The sequence below is a fragment of the Thermobia domestica genome, chromosome 14, assembly GCF_964235325.1.
Source record: "Thermobia domestica chromosome 14, izTheDome1.hap1.1, whole genome shotgun sequence".
Lineage (NCBI taxonomy): Eukaryota > Metazoa > Arthropoda > Insecta > Zygentoma > Lepismatidae > Thermobia > Thermobia domestica.
Window position 1 is genome coordinate 18,794,402 of NC_137467.1, and position 15,644 is coordinate 18,810,045.

Sequence of the window (15,644 nt, forward strand, 5' to 3'; positions counted from 1 at the left end):
ATGTTATTATGTAAGCATAATGGTAGCTTGATTGTTCCGAAACTGCGCCAATCTGTTAATGTTTCACGTTGGCGTAAACCTGCAATGGTGCGGCTCTCTTGTTTCGCTGATTCCCAGCATCCCGTTCGCGAGGCAGGCCTATCTGGTAATAGTTCTAAGACCACCAAAAAATAAGAAAGAAGCACAAACTTTGTCGAAGTTTTGAATTTTTTATACAACTTTTCCAGTTATTTGTTGAATGGACTTCGTAAAACATCTTATTTTTTTCTAACCTACTCATAAAAATTTTTATCACAGTATCGTGGGTCAAGGATATCATTTTCTGAGTCTTGAAAATTCAGAGAAAATCAGGGAATTCAATATCAGAATTTTAGTGTGAACCATGTTCATACATGCCCTTCAATTCATGCTTCTAGTAAAATGTTCGTAAGGTATTGCATACATATAAATTCAATATTTATTGATTGTGGACGCGGCTCTAATTGCCAAGTGAAAGTCAAAAAGGAAAATGTTTCTAACTAGATTTTACAAGTTGTTTGTTTATTTCAGAGCCAAAGCCTCAGCGTAATTCTAGTTCTGACTCAGCTCGGGTTCGAGGTCAGCTGAAGTTGTCTCTACAGTACCAAAGAGGGACGTTGATGGTGATGGTCCACCATGCTCGAAGTCTTCCGACGATCGGTGGCCAAGAGCCTTGCCCTTACGTCAAAGTCTACTTGCTTCCAGACCGAACAAAGGCCACCAAGAGAAAGACAAAGGTCGTAAAACGAAATTGTCACCCGACCTTCATGGAAATGGTAAGTTTAGTCTAGTTTTTTTACTTAGTTCATTTAAAAATAGAATGAAAAAAATTACGATGACTAAAGAGGATTGGTTTCTCATTGATGTTCACCAACATAGAGAAATAACTTTTTCAACATAAAAATATATTAAAATGACCTTTTCCTTAAGTTGCCTTGTACAGTTAAGGACAAAAGAACGTATATAACCGGCAAGCGGTTATAGCATGTTTACATTTAGTACTCATTTTGCTATTTATTTATTTTTTATTTTATTTATTTATTTATTTATTTATTTTTTGCCATCAACACAACAGGCATAAGCCCAATTATAGTGTTGGTGTATTACATAATACATTTACAATAGTTTTCTTAAACATAGAGTTCATATTGCAGATGTCAATTTCTTTATGTTTGATACATATTTTGTTATAAGTAGAATACATTCTTCAAATTGGTGATTTCAATAATACGTTGGTCCTTGCTTTTTTGCAATAAAACAGATCAGAGTTATTAGCACGAGTTTTAAGTGTCGGGACATGAAAATTTAATGTTGATATGAGGTCCGTACAATAAAATTAGTTTTGTACTATTTTATGGAGAAAAAACATATCTGTCACATTTCGCCTTAGTTCAAGTGTAGGAATACAGAAGTTGTCTATTAATGTTAGATAATTTTCATAATATGGATAGATTCCAGCTCTCTTGTACGTCAAATATTTGATAAATTTAGATTGGACGTTTTCCAGTTGGTGTCGGTATTGCTGTTGTGTCGGGTTCCAGATCACAGCAGCATATTCCAGTTTTGATCGGACATAGGCATAATACATTTTTGGTAGTGTAGTACTATTGTTAAATTCCTTTCCACTTCTAATTATGAACCATAACATCTTGAGAGATTCGTTAACTATGTTCTGTATAATTCAATCGAAACAATACAGTTTATAAGTTACAATTAAATCGCCATAATACGAGGTGTGTTCAAAAAGTATCGATCCTTATTTTTTCCCCGTACACCAATGAAACCGCGAGAGATTTTCTTCAGTGTAGATATAGAGGGACACTCATGCGCAGTCGTGAATTGTTTCCTGCCCGCAGAAAGCTTCAGTTGCTGGTGTGTAAACAAATGAAACACGGGAGACTTTCTTCAGTATAGATGTAGAGAGGACACTCATGCGCAGTCGTGAATTGTTTCCTGCCCGCAGAAAGCTTCAGTCGCTGGTGTGTAAACAAATGAAACACGGGAGACTTTCTTCAGTATAGATGTAGAGAGGACACTCATGCGCAGTCGTGAATTGTTTCCTGCCCGCAGAAAGCTTCAGTCGCTGGTGTGTAAACAAATGAAACACGGGAGACTTTCTTCAGTATAGATGTAGAGGGGACACTCATGCGCAGTCGTGAATTGTTTCCTGCCCGCAGAAAGCTTCAGTCGCTGGTGTGTAAACACATGAAACACGGGAGACTTTCTTCAGTATAGATGTAGAGGGGACACTCATGCGCAGTCGTGAATTGTTTCCTGCCCGCAGAAAGCTTCAGTCGCTGGTGTGTAAACAAATGAAACACGGGAGACTTTCTTCAGTATAGATGTAGAGGAGACACTCATGCGCAGTCGTGAATTGTTTCCTGCCTGCAGAAAGCTTCAGTCGCTGGTGTGTAAACAAATGAAACACGGGAGACTTTCTTCAGTATAGATGTAGAGGGGACACTCATGCGCAGTCGTGAATTGTTTCCTGCCCGCAGAAAGCTTCAGTCGCTGGTGTGTAAACAAATAAAACACGGGAGACTTTCTTCAGTATAGATGTAGAGGGGACACTCATGCGCAGTCGTGAATTGTTTCCTGCCCGCAGAAAGCTTCAGTCGCTGGTGTGTAAACAAATGAAACACGGGAGACTTTCTTCAGTATAGATGTAGAGGGGACACTCATGCGCAGTCGTGAATTGTTTCCTGCCCGCAGAAAGCTTCAGTCGCTGGTGTGTAAACAAATGAAACACGGGAGACTTTCTTCAGTATAGATGTAGAGGGGACACTCATGCGCAGTCGTGAATTGTTTCCTGCCCGCAGAAAGCTTCAGTCGCTGGTGTGTAAACAAATGAAACACGGGAGACTTTCTTCAGTATAGATGTAGAGGGGACACTCATGCGCAGTCGTGAATTGTTTCCTGCCCGCAGAAAGCTTCAGTCGCTGGTGTGTAAACAAATGAAACACGGGAGACTTTCTTCAGTATAGATGTAGAGGGGACACTCATGCGCAGTCGTGAATTGTTTCCTGCCCGCAGGGAGCGTCAGTCGCTTGCAGTCGGCCAACGAATGAAGACGTGTAGTGATCAGTCGTCGGATTTTTTTTTTTTTTTTTAATAATAGAAAAATTTGAGTAGCGATATTTCATCAAATTTTACCAAAAGCTTGGCAATACCCAATCAGAAACCATTCAACCGGATCGGTACATTCATTTTTGAACAAGAATTTAGGCATGAGGAGAGTGTCCGCGAAATTTAATTCAGGCTTTCATCGTCGAACACAACATTTCTGTGTGTTGTCAGGCTCAGCTTGGTTATTTCCCAAGCTGAAAATGCCATGAAAAGATACCAGATTTGAATCAAGAGAAGACATCGTGCGGAATGCGACGGCATGGTTGCTCACCATTCCAAAAACTGCGTTTCAGAAGTGTTTACAACAATAGCGGGAGCGCTAGAAATGTGTGCATTACCAAGGATGTAATAAACTTATTTATGCATTATTTGTAGTGTGCCCAGCTCAGACAATTTAATCCTTTTATTTTAGAAGGCAGCTACCTTTAAACAAATAGTGTAACTAATCGTTGTACATTCTCGCAACCGATGTATATCAGCAACGAGGCAGACGAAGCAGCCGACGGCCTTGGCCATCGACAGTAGCTAATCACAGTCCTACCTGTGCTTACGTCACTTTGGTAGGTTGGACTCACATGAGCAGCGGGGACAAAGAGGAAGCTGCTTGCTTGATGTAGCCGGCATTGGGCCCCAAGATATTCTTCGAAAGGAAGCTTTTCATACTCGCTGCGACAAACGGTTCACATAACAAATGTAAAGTTTTGCATATCCATTTATATTTTTGTAATCAGAAGACATCCACATTTTATATTGATACAATTTGTTCATGTCATTTGAAGAGATGTAAGTATCAAGCTTAGTATCAAATATAATCACTGTTTTATGCGTATCATTGGCGTTATTCTGACCCGTAAATTGTCACCTTGTGTTCTTCATTTTGGTGTGCATGGTGCAATATATTGATATGAACGAATTTTCATTATTTTATATTCTTTTTCAGTTCAAATGGTGCTGAAGTGTTATTCTGTTCATAATTTTAAGGTTGTTGTTTGAATTTTTGCCTGTGTGTGGTTAGCGGTGAAAGAAGCTATTACTCTAGTGATAACTTGTTTCGTCGTTAACGCTCGGGTGAAATATTCGATCAGTGACTATCTAATGTAATGCTTACTCTACTTGGATCACCATCCTATGGGGTACACATCACAAGGAGACTACTTTAAAAGGGAGTAGTGTTCCGGATTTCCAAATCAAAACATATATTTTTGTCAATAAATATATTTTTGAACACACCTCATATATTACTGTATAGAAATGCATAAATATTAACGCTCAAATTTAATTGTAGTTACGAGTCTCGCTCTATTTCGAAATAATTAACTTCATACAAGGCATTTAAAAAATATATTAAATCGGCACAACAGTTTTAAGTAGGCAAATGGCCTGGACGATAGCGACGTCTGTAGGTGTCAGGCAGCAATGATTGTTTACTATTGCTAATTAATATTAGTCATTGACATGTTTGCCATTTGTAAATAGGATTTGTAGTAATAGTTTCCTAGCACTAGATCTCACCTCTCACTTAATTACTGGAAACAAATTTATTCAACTATTATCTACACTGCTCCACAAAACTTAAGCAACTCGAAGAAAGTGGCAGAAAATAAAACGACACGAACACTGAACCAAGTATAATGAACAACTAGAGGGTCCAGATGCACAATGCAACAAAAGTGAAGACGAACAATACAGTTAGGATGTACAGAGTGACCAAAAAGTTCGGCACAACGATACCTCAACAGGTGAAGCTGGATTGTGCGAGGGCATAGACAGTCAATATGGCGTGTGACCACCACGAACAGCTATACAGGCACGATATCTGGCCTCCATGTTGCAAATCAGAGTGTTGATCAAGTCTTGTGGCAGATGGCGCCACTCCTCGAGGAGAGCTGTTTGCAGATCAGGGAGAGTGCGTGCTGGTGGACTGCGCTGCGCTATTCGCCGCCTAAGAGCATCCCACACATGCTCGATGGGTTTCAAGTCCGGCGAATATGCAGACCATGCAATACGCGTAATATTTTCGCACTCCAGATACTCAGACACAAGATGTGCAAGGTGTGGGCGGGCATTGTCATCCATGAATAGGAAGTCTGGGCCAAATGCTCCGCGGAAATTGCGCACATGTGTATTGAGAATGTCATCCCGGTACCGTTGTGCTGTCAAAGTGCCATGTTACACAATATGGAGGTCCGTTTTCCCATCCAGCATAATTCCACTCCACACCATAATGGAACCACCGCCATAGGACGGCCGTTCAGCAATGAAGTTTGGATGATAGCGTGTTCCTGGCTCTCTCCACACTAAAGTCCGACCAGAATAAGACGACAGGCTGAACCTCGACTCATCGGAGAACATGACACGCCCCCACTGGTGTTCCCCCCACGCAACATGTTCCTGACACCATGTGTAACGCGCACATTTGTGCTCCAGTTTCAATGGCACACACAGCACAGGCCTTCTTGCATACAGTCCTGCTCTATTGAGCCGCCAACGAACAGTTTCACGACTCACGCGTTGTCCTGTAGCCTGAAACAACTCATTGGCCAGTTGAGAGCACGAAACTTGACGGTTACGTTTGGCAGCAATTGTGAGAAATCGGTCATCGACGGCCGACGTCTTCTTCGGACGGCCTCTTCCATGACGTCTATTGACTTCACCTCCATTTTGGAAGCGACTCCACAGCCTCGACACAATTTTTTGTTCACGTTGAATTCCTGCGCCATTTCCACTTGCGATCGGCCCAATTCCAACCGACTATTTATTCGCCCGCGGTCAAAGTCACTCAAATGTCGTCTACCAGCCATTGCAAGGTGTGTACCCCACACAAGAACCACTAACTCAATGCTTGGAGCCTCGGACACTACTGGGCTGTGGTGTACGCCTCATGGCATAATTTGTTCACCGCGCTTGCAACGGTGTTGATTATGATATAGGGTGGGTGCTCGCCTTGCTTGTATGTCTCTGTGTATGTGCATGTCACTAACCAGTGTTGAATGGACCCCACACGTCACTTATACCACGTTCTCTCGGGTTGCTTAAGTTTTGTGGAGCAGTGTAATACGCAGAAAAACAATGATTTTTTTAAAAAAGAACTAAAATATCGTATATTAATGAAAGAAGGAAACAACCGATTTTTAACACACCGAATTCTCTGTAGGTGCGAATTCAATGATACACAAAGTACATGACTAGACCGGAACTCGAACCCAGGATCTTTAGTGTACCATGCCTTTTGTCTGAGTGAAAGAACGCAGACTTCAGGGATGAGAAGATGTTGTGATAAACTTATTTGTGCATTATTTTTGATGTATCCAGTTCAGACAATTTACTTTCCTTTTATTTTAAAAAGACTGCTACATTCACAACAGCGCTATGCATCCTCACACGGATAGCGACGTCCTGCAGACGATATGGCCTTGGCAACCAACGGCAGCCAATCACAGCTTTACCTGTGATTACGTCATCTGGTAGGCGGAGCTCGCGCAAACTACGAAAACATGAGAGAATCCGCGGGAAGCAATCTCAATTGGCGCCATGTAACCACGAAGCTAACAGAATTTGAAAAAACGCTGCCCACTAAATTGATTTGAAAATCTATAACATTAACCCTTTACTGTTCACTATGACTTACAGTTGACCAAAAAATCTCAAACTTGTACAGGATGATATATAGGCACTCTATATCATCTCTACTGATTTTGAAAATTTTCCCGCCAAAACTCTTCGAGTTATGAATTGTTACCATATGGTTACATTGTACAATATGCCTGTATTCATAGTTGTAACCATATGGTAACATTGGTCAATATGGTGTGCTTGTTATGTAAAAACCATTTCTACTAGAGCAGTACGATAGTAAATTGATATGAGTCCAGTTGCAAAATACTGAATATGTTTTAAACCGTGTTCAATTACAAACAATACTTTTGTGTTACAGCTCCTAAATAGTCATGTTATCAAATATCTGGGGCATATAATTACAACTTACAGCCACTTGTCAAGAAATAATGGTGACTTTTTTGCGTGCAAGTTAGTATAAAAATGACAGTGTATTTATTTGGACTAAATAAATTACAAATAATGGTTATGGTATTGGATGTTTTCTTGCACTGTAATGTAGTGCTTATGGACATATTTCTTTACCATATAATAAAATTTTTAGAGCAGTATAGTTAGTTTCTACGAATGGAATACCAGAAAGCAGTTTTTGTTTTTATTTCAGTAAAAGACAACCTTGCATCACATTTCATGCACGTAATTCGACTAGTACCATATTTCTAAACCGGCACCTTCATTTAGACGTATGGATAGGCCAGTGGGGTATATTATCTGTTGTAGTATCATCACTCGGGCGAAGTTTTCAGTGGTTGACCTGTCTTTCCTTGCGGTTCTATTGTCGATTCTACAGAGGATCATCCTCTCTTTGGTTTCCCACACGTAGCAAGTGCGTAGGTAATATCAGAACGATATACCTTCAACCGTATATGTAATTCTCTAACCATTTTACGGTCTCTCCTGCATATCAGTCAGCTTTTACTACAGCCAAGTCTAGGATGTAGCCGAAGATTTTGAGGTACCAATGTTTGGCTTTCATTGTACGATAAATTATAGTTAGCATATTTGATTTATCCACTGCCCCTATATGTTTGTTTTATCGTTTGATAATGGCTAGGCACTAAACATGCATTTTTTCTTTGAAACTTCAGAGTCAGCATCAGAATCGGTTATGTCATCCGGTAGAGATGTAAGACCTTTCGGAATGCTATTATTCTGAAAAAAGAAACAAAGGTAAAATTATTCTAAATCAGATATTTTTCGATGTTTTTTTTTTATGAAGTAAAACCTTCAAACATGAAATAGATTTTGGTGAATATCTGGATTCAAAGAACGTGATTTAAAATTGTATTATGTTACATAGAATTTACTGAAAATACCAGTAGCAAGTTATAGATATTACGCCAAAGGACAAGAATAGTGAAAATGTAGGAAACAAAAAGGGAAGGGTTTTTATCCAATTTCTTTCTACTAGTAGTTTTGAAATGTATATTCAATATCAAGCATATAATATGCTAAAATTTAGCAGCAACACAAAGAAAATTTGCAACAGCAGAATACTTCTACGAGATGCATAAACATATATAGGTGCTAAATGATTCAACATACCTCACTGTCAGGTACATAATCTTGATCTTGAGGAACTTAGGTCTTCATCGGATTCCGACGAATCAATGTCAGGCAACTGCGATGAATCGGATATAACAGCTGTTGCTCCGTAAGACTTTTTCGTAAAATACATTGACCGAGATACCATCCCCATCCATTTTGAGCGACGACTAACTGAACTCTGAAATGAACAAACTAAAAAATATAATAAGTCAGTAAGCTATAAATTTATTTCTCATAGATCAGCGTTCAGGATAGATCTGGGTAAAAGAAAAAGGGGTACACAAATTGTACCTAAAACACATTTACATTTAACGATATCCTATATAAAAGTATTATTAGAAATGGTGTAATACCAACAAAACCTTTACTGACAACGCCCCTGATCACAGTTCACTAGATTTACGAAGTCCGAAAATGAAAATGGACACGCCTTAATGAAACAAATTGATGAACCAAACTGTAATATGGAAAATTTCACAGAGTAAAGACAGATAAAGCATTTCTTTCATGTATGAATATAAACAATTCAGTAAATACACTTGTACATAAAATCGCGAAGAATACAGTTCAATAAATAATATAATTTTATTCCCTCATTGAACAATGTAACCATATGGTTACGCGAGGTTTAACAACCCTAAACGTACTCATAAATTGATATAATTGATAAAATTAAATTTAAAATCTTTCAATTAGGCTTTATAAACAACTACAAGTCAACAAAACAAAATTACTGTTACTTACCTAACAACCAGGAATATTTCCTCTTCACCCTCTGTGAATTCTGGCTTCTACTAACAAACACAACACATCTTTCCCACATAAAGATACACGAACCCACTACAAGGTGTCAGAACGAGTCAGCGTACGAAGCGGAAAGGTGCAGCCATATGGTAACAATGACCAACAACGGAATATTGAATTAGCGTTCACGTTAGACAAGTTCGATTATGTTGTAACCATATGGTAACAAAAAACAGTAAAGGGTTAATATCAACGTTCATCTGAGACAATTTAGCTTAACAATACATTTTTCTTAGTTTAGAAATGTATATGCCCATCTCAAGGAATATGTAAGTATGTTAGTTTATTAAATATTGGACTCAACTCGTGCGTATTATTCCCTATAGTTGCGTCTTTAAGATTCTGCCTCATGTTCTTTGCGTTATGTGCATGGTGCAGTATATTGATACGAATGCAAATTTTAGTGTGTTTGATTGAATATTCGATGATGCTGTTTCTTGTCTTAATTTAATGTCATTACTTGAATTTTCTTCTATGTGTAGTTAGCGGTGGAAGAAGGTATCATTTGTGATAACTTGTTTGTTCGTTAACGCTCGGAAGAAAAATTCAATTAATGGCTATTTCACGTGCTATTTCCTCTATTTGGATTGCCATCCTATGGAGTAAATGGTGACAATGTGTGGTTGTTCTGGGAGCGGATTGGGTAAGGTAGTGGTGGTACGGTATGCCAGAGATCACGGGTTCGAGTTCCGGTTCCAGTCATTCCGTGTTTCACTCTTTCTGTATAATAAAACACGATAGTTTGTAAAATTGAGTTATTTTTCTGTGCAATATTTATTATTATTATTAATTTAATTTAATTTAATCAGTTGCCGCTATGGAAAAAAAATTCTAATTGTGCTTTTCCTTATACAGTTGGAGTATCGTATGCCTCTGGAGAACGTGTGTAACAAAGTCCTTCAAGCAACAGTGTGGAATCATGACCCGTTGCAGGAGAACGAATTTCTGGGTGGTGTCACCATTCCTCTGCGAGAAATAGACCTTCGGAAAGAAAATATGGAGTGGTATTCGTTGGGGAATGTTCATAAGTAAAGCAAACAAAGAAAACTTCTGAAACAAAACTACAAAGACTGAATGACGTTATTATATAAATGTGATGTTTAACTCTTGTTGTCTGTATTAACATATCTATATTTGTACAATCAGAAACACATGTTGATATCACTGTTGTGGAATCTTTGACTGTACATACACATCGGGGTATAATTGTTGAATTTTTTCTACTCCCATTATATTCATATATAATTTGTAACAGTTTATATATATATATACATAATTCTTTTTCTGCAAATATTATACCGAAAATTCCAGTATATCTGCCTAGTTCTGTATGTATACAGAATGAAAGTGTATATCAAGGCGGCCTCTGTTCACTGCAAAGCACAAAGTTTTTTATACAACGTGTTCATGTATAAAATCTTAATAATTAATAAGCACTAGTATAAGCAAAGGCAAAAATAGAAGTGTATTTTTATAGTGTGGTATTGAAGCAGTGTTTTGCTTGCTTCGAGGATCACAATAGTGTAGAATTGTGTATAATTAATTTTTAGTTTTCACTATCTATTATATAAAGACATCTAAAAGAGTAAAACAGAAAGGAGTTACCACTTGACAGTAAAATTTATTCCTTTTTATTGGATAAATAGTGTGTTGTGTATGTGTGTGTGTGTGTGTGTATATATATATATATTTATTATTGTATAATTGTAAATGCATTATTATTCAGTGCTATGTTTAGCTATTTTAAAATTGAAAAAAAAAATGAAAAACGTTGAGAGTTATTGCAATTAAAATTTTCGACAAACTGGGCTGGTCTAAAAACTAAAGGAGGGTCAAAATTTGAAGGATATAGTTACAGAACTATAAACGTATTAGGCAATACAGTGGTAGGTTATCGTGGACGATCGCTAGCATAATTATATGACCTTTGATTTCTTTATAGTGTTATATCAACAACCAATTCTTCTGCTACCCGCAGCCAGTAAACGTTGTCCACTTTTGTCCTTTTCCAAAGTAACAACTATAGTCATTGTTTTAACTTCTTAATGGTCGTCGGCTTTCGAAATACTCATTTAAAAACTTGAAAATAGCAAGTACATATATACGTAACTATGAATAATATATACAAAACACAATTATATACAAACACATTTCACGGTTTAAAATATTCCATATTATGATTATGTAAGGAGTCTTCGCTCAGATAACCAAGATCAATTTTCTAGTTATCCTCATAGTGTATAAGATGCAGCATTTGGTCTGATAGTTTCTGGTGGAAGCTATTGGATGCATCCCGAACTATACAATCAGAAAAGCATACTATTTCAACACATCACTGGACTCTTTATCAATGCATCTTTTATTATTACACCTCCTACTAAAACATAGATATAGTACCCGTGAACCCACGCTTCAACACGAAACCTTTATGAAGAGGAAGATGTTAATTCAATCCTCACTCTATGAGAAATATTTTCGTTAAAAGTCTCCACTATCATTATTAGTGATAATACGTCCTACTCTTCGACAGTTCGTAATTATCGCAGTTAACTGAGAAGAACCGTCTACTTACAGAGGTAAAATATATTTCTGGCTTGTACTTTTCATGTGATCCAGTGTTTCCGTCTTTAACCAAAGTAATTTTCATATAGTGTAGATTGGATCCAATTATTTTCCTCTTTGGAAAGGTCCCCCCCCCCCCTCCGCCTCCTCATTGAAGCTTGGGTGTTTTTTTATAAATGGACAGAACTAATCACTATATTTTAAAGGACTGTATAGTAATAGAAAATGCTTTAAGAAAGAGTCCAAATATATTTTGAAACTGTATGCTGTTGTGATTCTATAGTTCGGGATGCAAGATGGGAACAATTTCTTTCTAATACACTTTATTTCATATTTGATATTTGGTAACATCGCAGACCCCAGTAACGTTCATCCTTACATAATTGCAACACGGAAGATTATACATAGTGTGTATTGTATTACTTGTGTGTAAATGTAATTTCTAAATTTGTATCATAGCGAGTGTTTGGGAAGGTGACCACCCGTGAGTTAAAGCTATCTTTTTCTTTTTAAGGCCTATGGTGAACAGCGTGTAAATATATATATATATTCAGAAATATTTTTTTTTTTTCTATTTGAGACCGGCTAAGGATAGCAGCAAACTTGGTTTGTTGAATTCCAGTAAGGCAATAAATGGGACATTTGAACGGTTTAGTGGTTAATATTCTTTTTAAAAGAATGTGCTATCTGTATTACAGTTTCATAAACGCTGTTTATAGCAGAGAAATGGCGTCGTGAACAGAGCATGACGCCGTAATACTATCACGACACATTTTTCGTCTACAAATAACCTGTCCTTCGTAGTATGTTCTCTCTAGAATGTTGTGTCCTCCAAATTTTGCGTTAAGCTTGAAAAAGAAAAATGTGAAATTTGCTCTGAATTACTCTTAATTATTCTATTTATGTAGAAAGTTATTAATTTTTTAAGTCCTAATTTGAAAAAAATGAAATGTACATATACAAATTGAAAATTATTTTTAAAAATTATTTATTTAAAATATTGAATGTAAATTGTATATCATTATGATTATTATTAAATTTAGTGGAACAATGAATGTTTGATATTATATTTGTGTTATTAACATGTTTATATGAATTTGTTCAAAAAATGTGCATGCCGCTTGTACAATGCAGTTGAAAAGTCGGTGAATTTTTGTGTGTTTTGATCAATTTATTTGTAGGGATTTTTACCGTATAATAATCATCCAAATTAATTAATTGTTGGATATTCATCTTTATAAATATATTTATAATCACGCAAATTTAGCGAATCAAATTGTTCAGCTGATCAAATAGTGACTCCTGGTTTGCTAAGCAGTGACCACATCCAGTGACTGACCTCTACTCGAAATAAAAATAGATCTGTTTTGTCAGAGGCGACTTGTAAGGGAAGTCACGTCGGTAAAACTTTAAATTTTATCGCTTTAAACATAAAGAATTAAATTTACTTGGTCTAATTGATATACAAGATTATTATTATTATTATTATTATTATTTATCGTTTTAAGCAATAAAACTGGAAAGTTTTACCCATGTGACTTCCCTAACTAGCTTTTTCTGGTTTTGTATGTATCGTTTGTGTTGTAATTTTGAAACTTTACTCTTAAGATTGTTAAATGTTTAATTAATTAATTTCGTAGTCCTTTTTTTCTGTCTTTCTGTCCATATTTCAAATAATAATAATAATACATTCTTAATTTTATGTTTCGAATTAACTGTGAAAGGTAGATAGTGTATCTGTACCGATAAAATGAATTGTGTAAACGTTCTCATAGATTGCCTTTCAGTAGCTAAGTAAATGAATATTTTATAGCTAAATTAATTGTGGTGATTCAGTAAACAATGTTTGTTAATTATTAATGGAGATACCCAGAGCGCTTTGGAATGATCAAGTATGTAATGTTGGCCGATTTGAGTGCAGTTTCTTGTAAATTAAAGATACAGTAATGTTACTGAAAGCAGAGAAACCATGTATTTACGATAACAAATCTATAATTATGTTTTAAACAATACAATATTTGTTTATAGCTTAAGAATCATGTGGAAACAGAGTGATAGGAGAATCGATGCTGATAGAGTTGGAAAGCTTGTTTGTTAAAGTTTAGCGTACTTTTTCAGTACCGACGCTATATGAGATGTAGACCTACAATTTAAGATAGAATCCTGACCACTTTAATGCGTTCAAATTTCAGTGCTCTCCTTCTGGGAATCGAACTTGAATCCACGTGTACCAAGAACACGTACGCTAGCCATTAGACCTACTGGGAGGACTAGAAATGGAAAGAAAAAATGTTTGGTATATATTAGTATGCAAAGTTTTGAGGTAACATCAATTTGAACCGTAATAATAGCGAGAGTATACGCTCTTTAAGATTAAGAAAACAAACGAGTAAAATATCCATAACCGTAAAAAAAAAAAAAAAAAAAAAAAAAAAAAATCGTCCTCCATTCGATTTTGTATTTTTTCAGTCCAAGACGGGCCTTTGTTTGCTATTTAAACGATATTTACTTTGTATTTGCTATGTCCAATGATTTAAAAATTCGATTATGCATAACTCTAGGAACCCAAACACTGTACAACACAATATTTCACACGCTAATAAACAGATCAATGTTTACCACCGTACCAAGTTTGATTCCAGACAAATGAGTTCGGTTTAAGTTTTGTTTTGGAATACATGACGTGAAGTTTGATCCCGATCAAATGAGTTTGGTGTACATGGGTTTTTGCTTTGCATAATATGACGCAAACTTAAACTCCCCATAACTCGGGAACCGTAAGCCTCCGCAACGTTATGACATATCCTGGGTTCAATACTAGTTTGTTTCTGTTCGGGAAGGAGCCATTCTATAACGTTCATGTGGTTTAATCCCTGTTTGTCCCTGTTCGGGCGCCATTCTGGGTCAATTCTTCTTTGTTCCTGTTTGGAAAGGGGCTATTCCATAATGTTCACAGCGATTGTACCCCATGAATGTCTTCCCGACCAGAGACAATCAGGGATTGAACTTCGTCAACGTAATAGAATAGCTCCTTAAAAAAAAAAAAATGAATGTAAAATTTTTGAACAAGTGCAGAATCAGGTTGTCATAATAATGTCTCACGTGTTGGTTTTAATTGTTTAAAATATTTAACCATGTATGCGACTGTCCATTTTTCCATGCAGGTGTGCAAATGGATATTTCGTACCTAATTCGTTGTAATAGTTTAAGAATGACTACGTTAATCACTAAGATATCGCGTTGAAATGATCAAGTATATATTGTTGAACAGGTTGAATTAACTTACGAGTATAGTATTGTCCAGTAGCGCACGCATCTTGGGGTTTGGGGTTATAATTTCCCCCTTCCCCGTTGAGCAAGATGATATCCAGAAATGAACTTTACTGTATTGAGATATGTATACAAACTCCTGAATACATATGAACATGAAAGCTTAAATCTCACCTTTGACGAACTTCTACGTACAGCACTAATGTTTGTTTTAAAAATTAACACCCTCTGTTTAAGAACAGAAAATTGCACTCAAATAGATTCCAGGAATGGGTTTGAAGTTGTACTCAATTGCTAACGATGTATTCTCTTTCTCTTTCTCTCTCTCTCTCTCTCTCTCTCTCTCTCTCTCTCCTCTCTCTCACTCACGGTAATAGGAACCATGTAGTTTATAATTTAGGATAGCAAGGTTTGCACTAAATACATGTATTCATACGGGTGTTCTTTAATCCCAAATCAACATTTTCAAAAATTGTTCAATATGGGGAAAATTAGTGTACTTGAGCTCTCGAATAGTCAGGTTGCCAACATGGGTATTTTTATACATACGGCCTCAAGTCTGATCCCTGGTAGCAGTATATATTCACAGCTGCACATGAATTATATATTACACCGTTGCTTTTGCTTTGTATAGTCTTGGTGTGAAGTTAATACATTAAATTCCAGTGAAAGAAAGTAAAAGCCAGAAAAAATTGTCAAGA

General features: G+C 36.6%; 1 protein-coding gene across 3 annotated transcripts in view; it reads left to right on the forward strand.

The window, feature by feature from the left end:
- Pi3K68D (phosphatidylinositol-4-phosphate 3-kinase catalytic subunit Pi3K68D) overlaps positions 1 to 15,372 on the forward strand; it is a 408,362-nt gene extending 392,990 nt beyond the window's left edge. For all 3 annotated transcript variants that reach the window (XM_081737759.1, XM_081737760.1, XM_081737761.1), the window contains exons 25-26: positions 550 to 794; positions 9,967 to 15,372. In XM_081737759.1, the coding sequence (XP_081593885.1) occupies positions 550 to 794; positions 9,967 to 10,143 (422 nt within the window). In that variant the 3' untranslated portion in view covers positions 10,144 to 15,372. The remainder of the gene's footprint in view (positions 1 to 549; positions 795 to 9,966) is intronic.
- Positions 15,373 to 15,644: the final 272 nt, after the last annotated feature.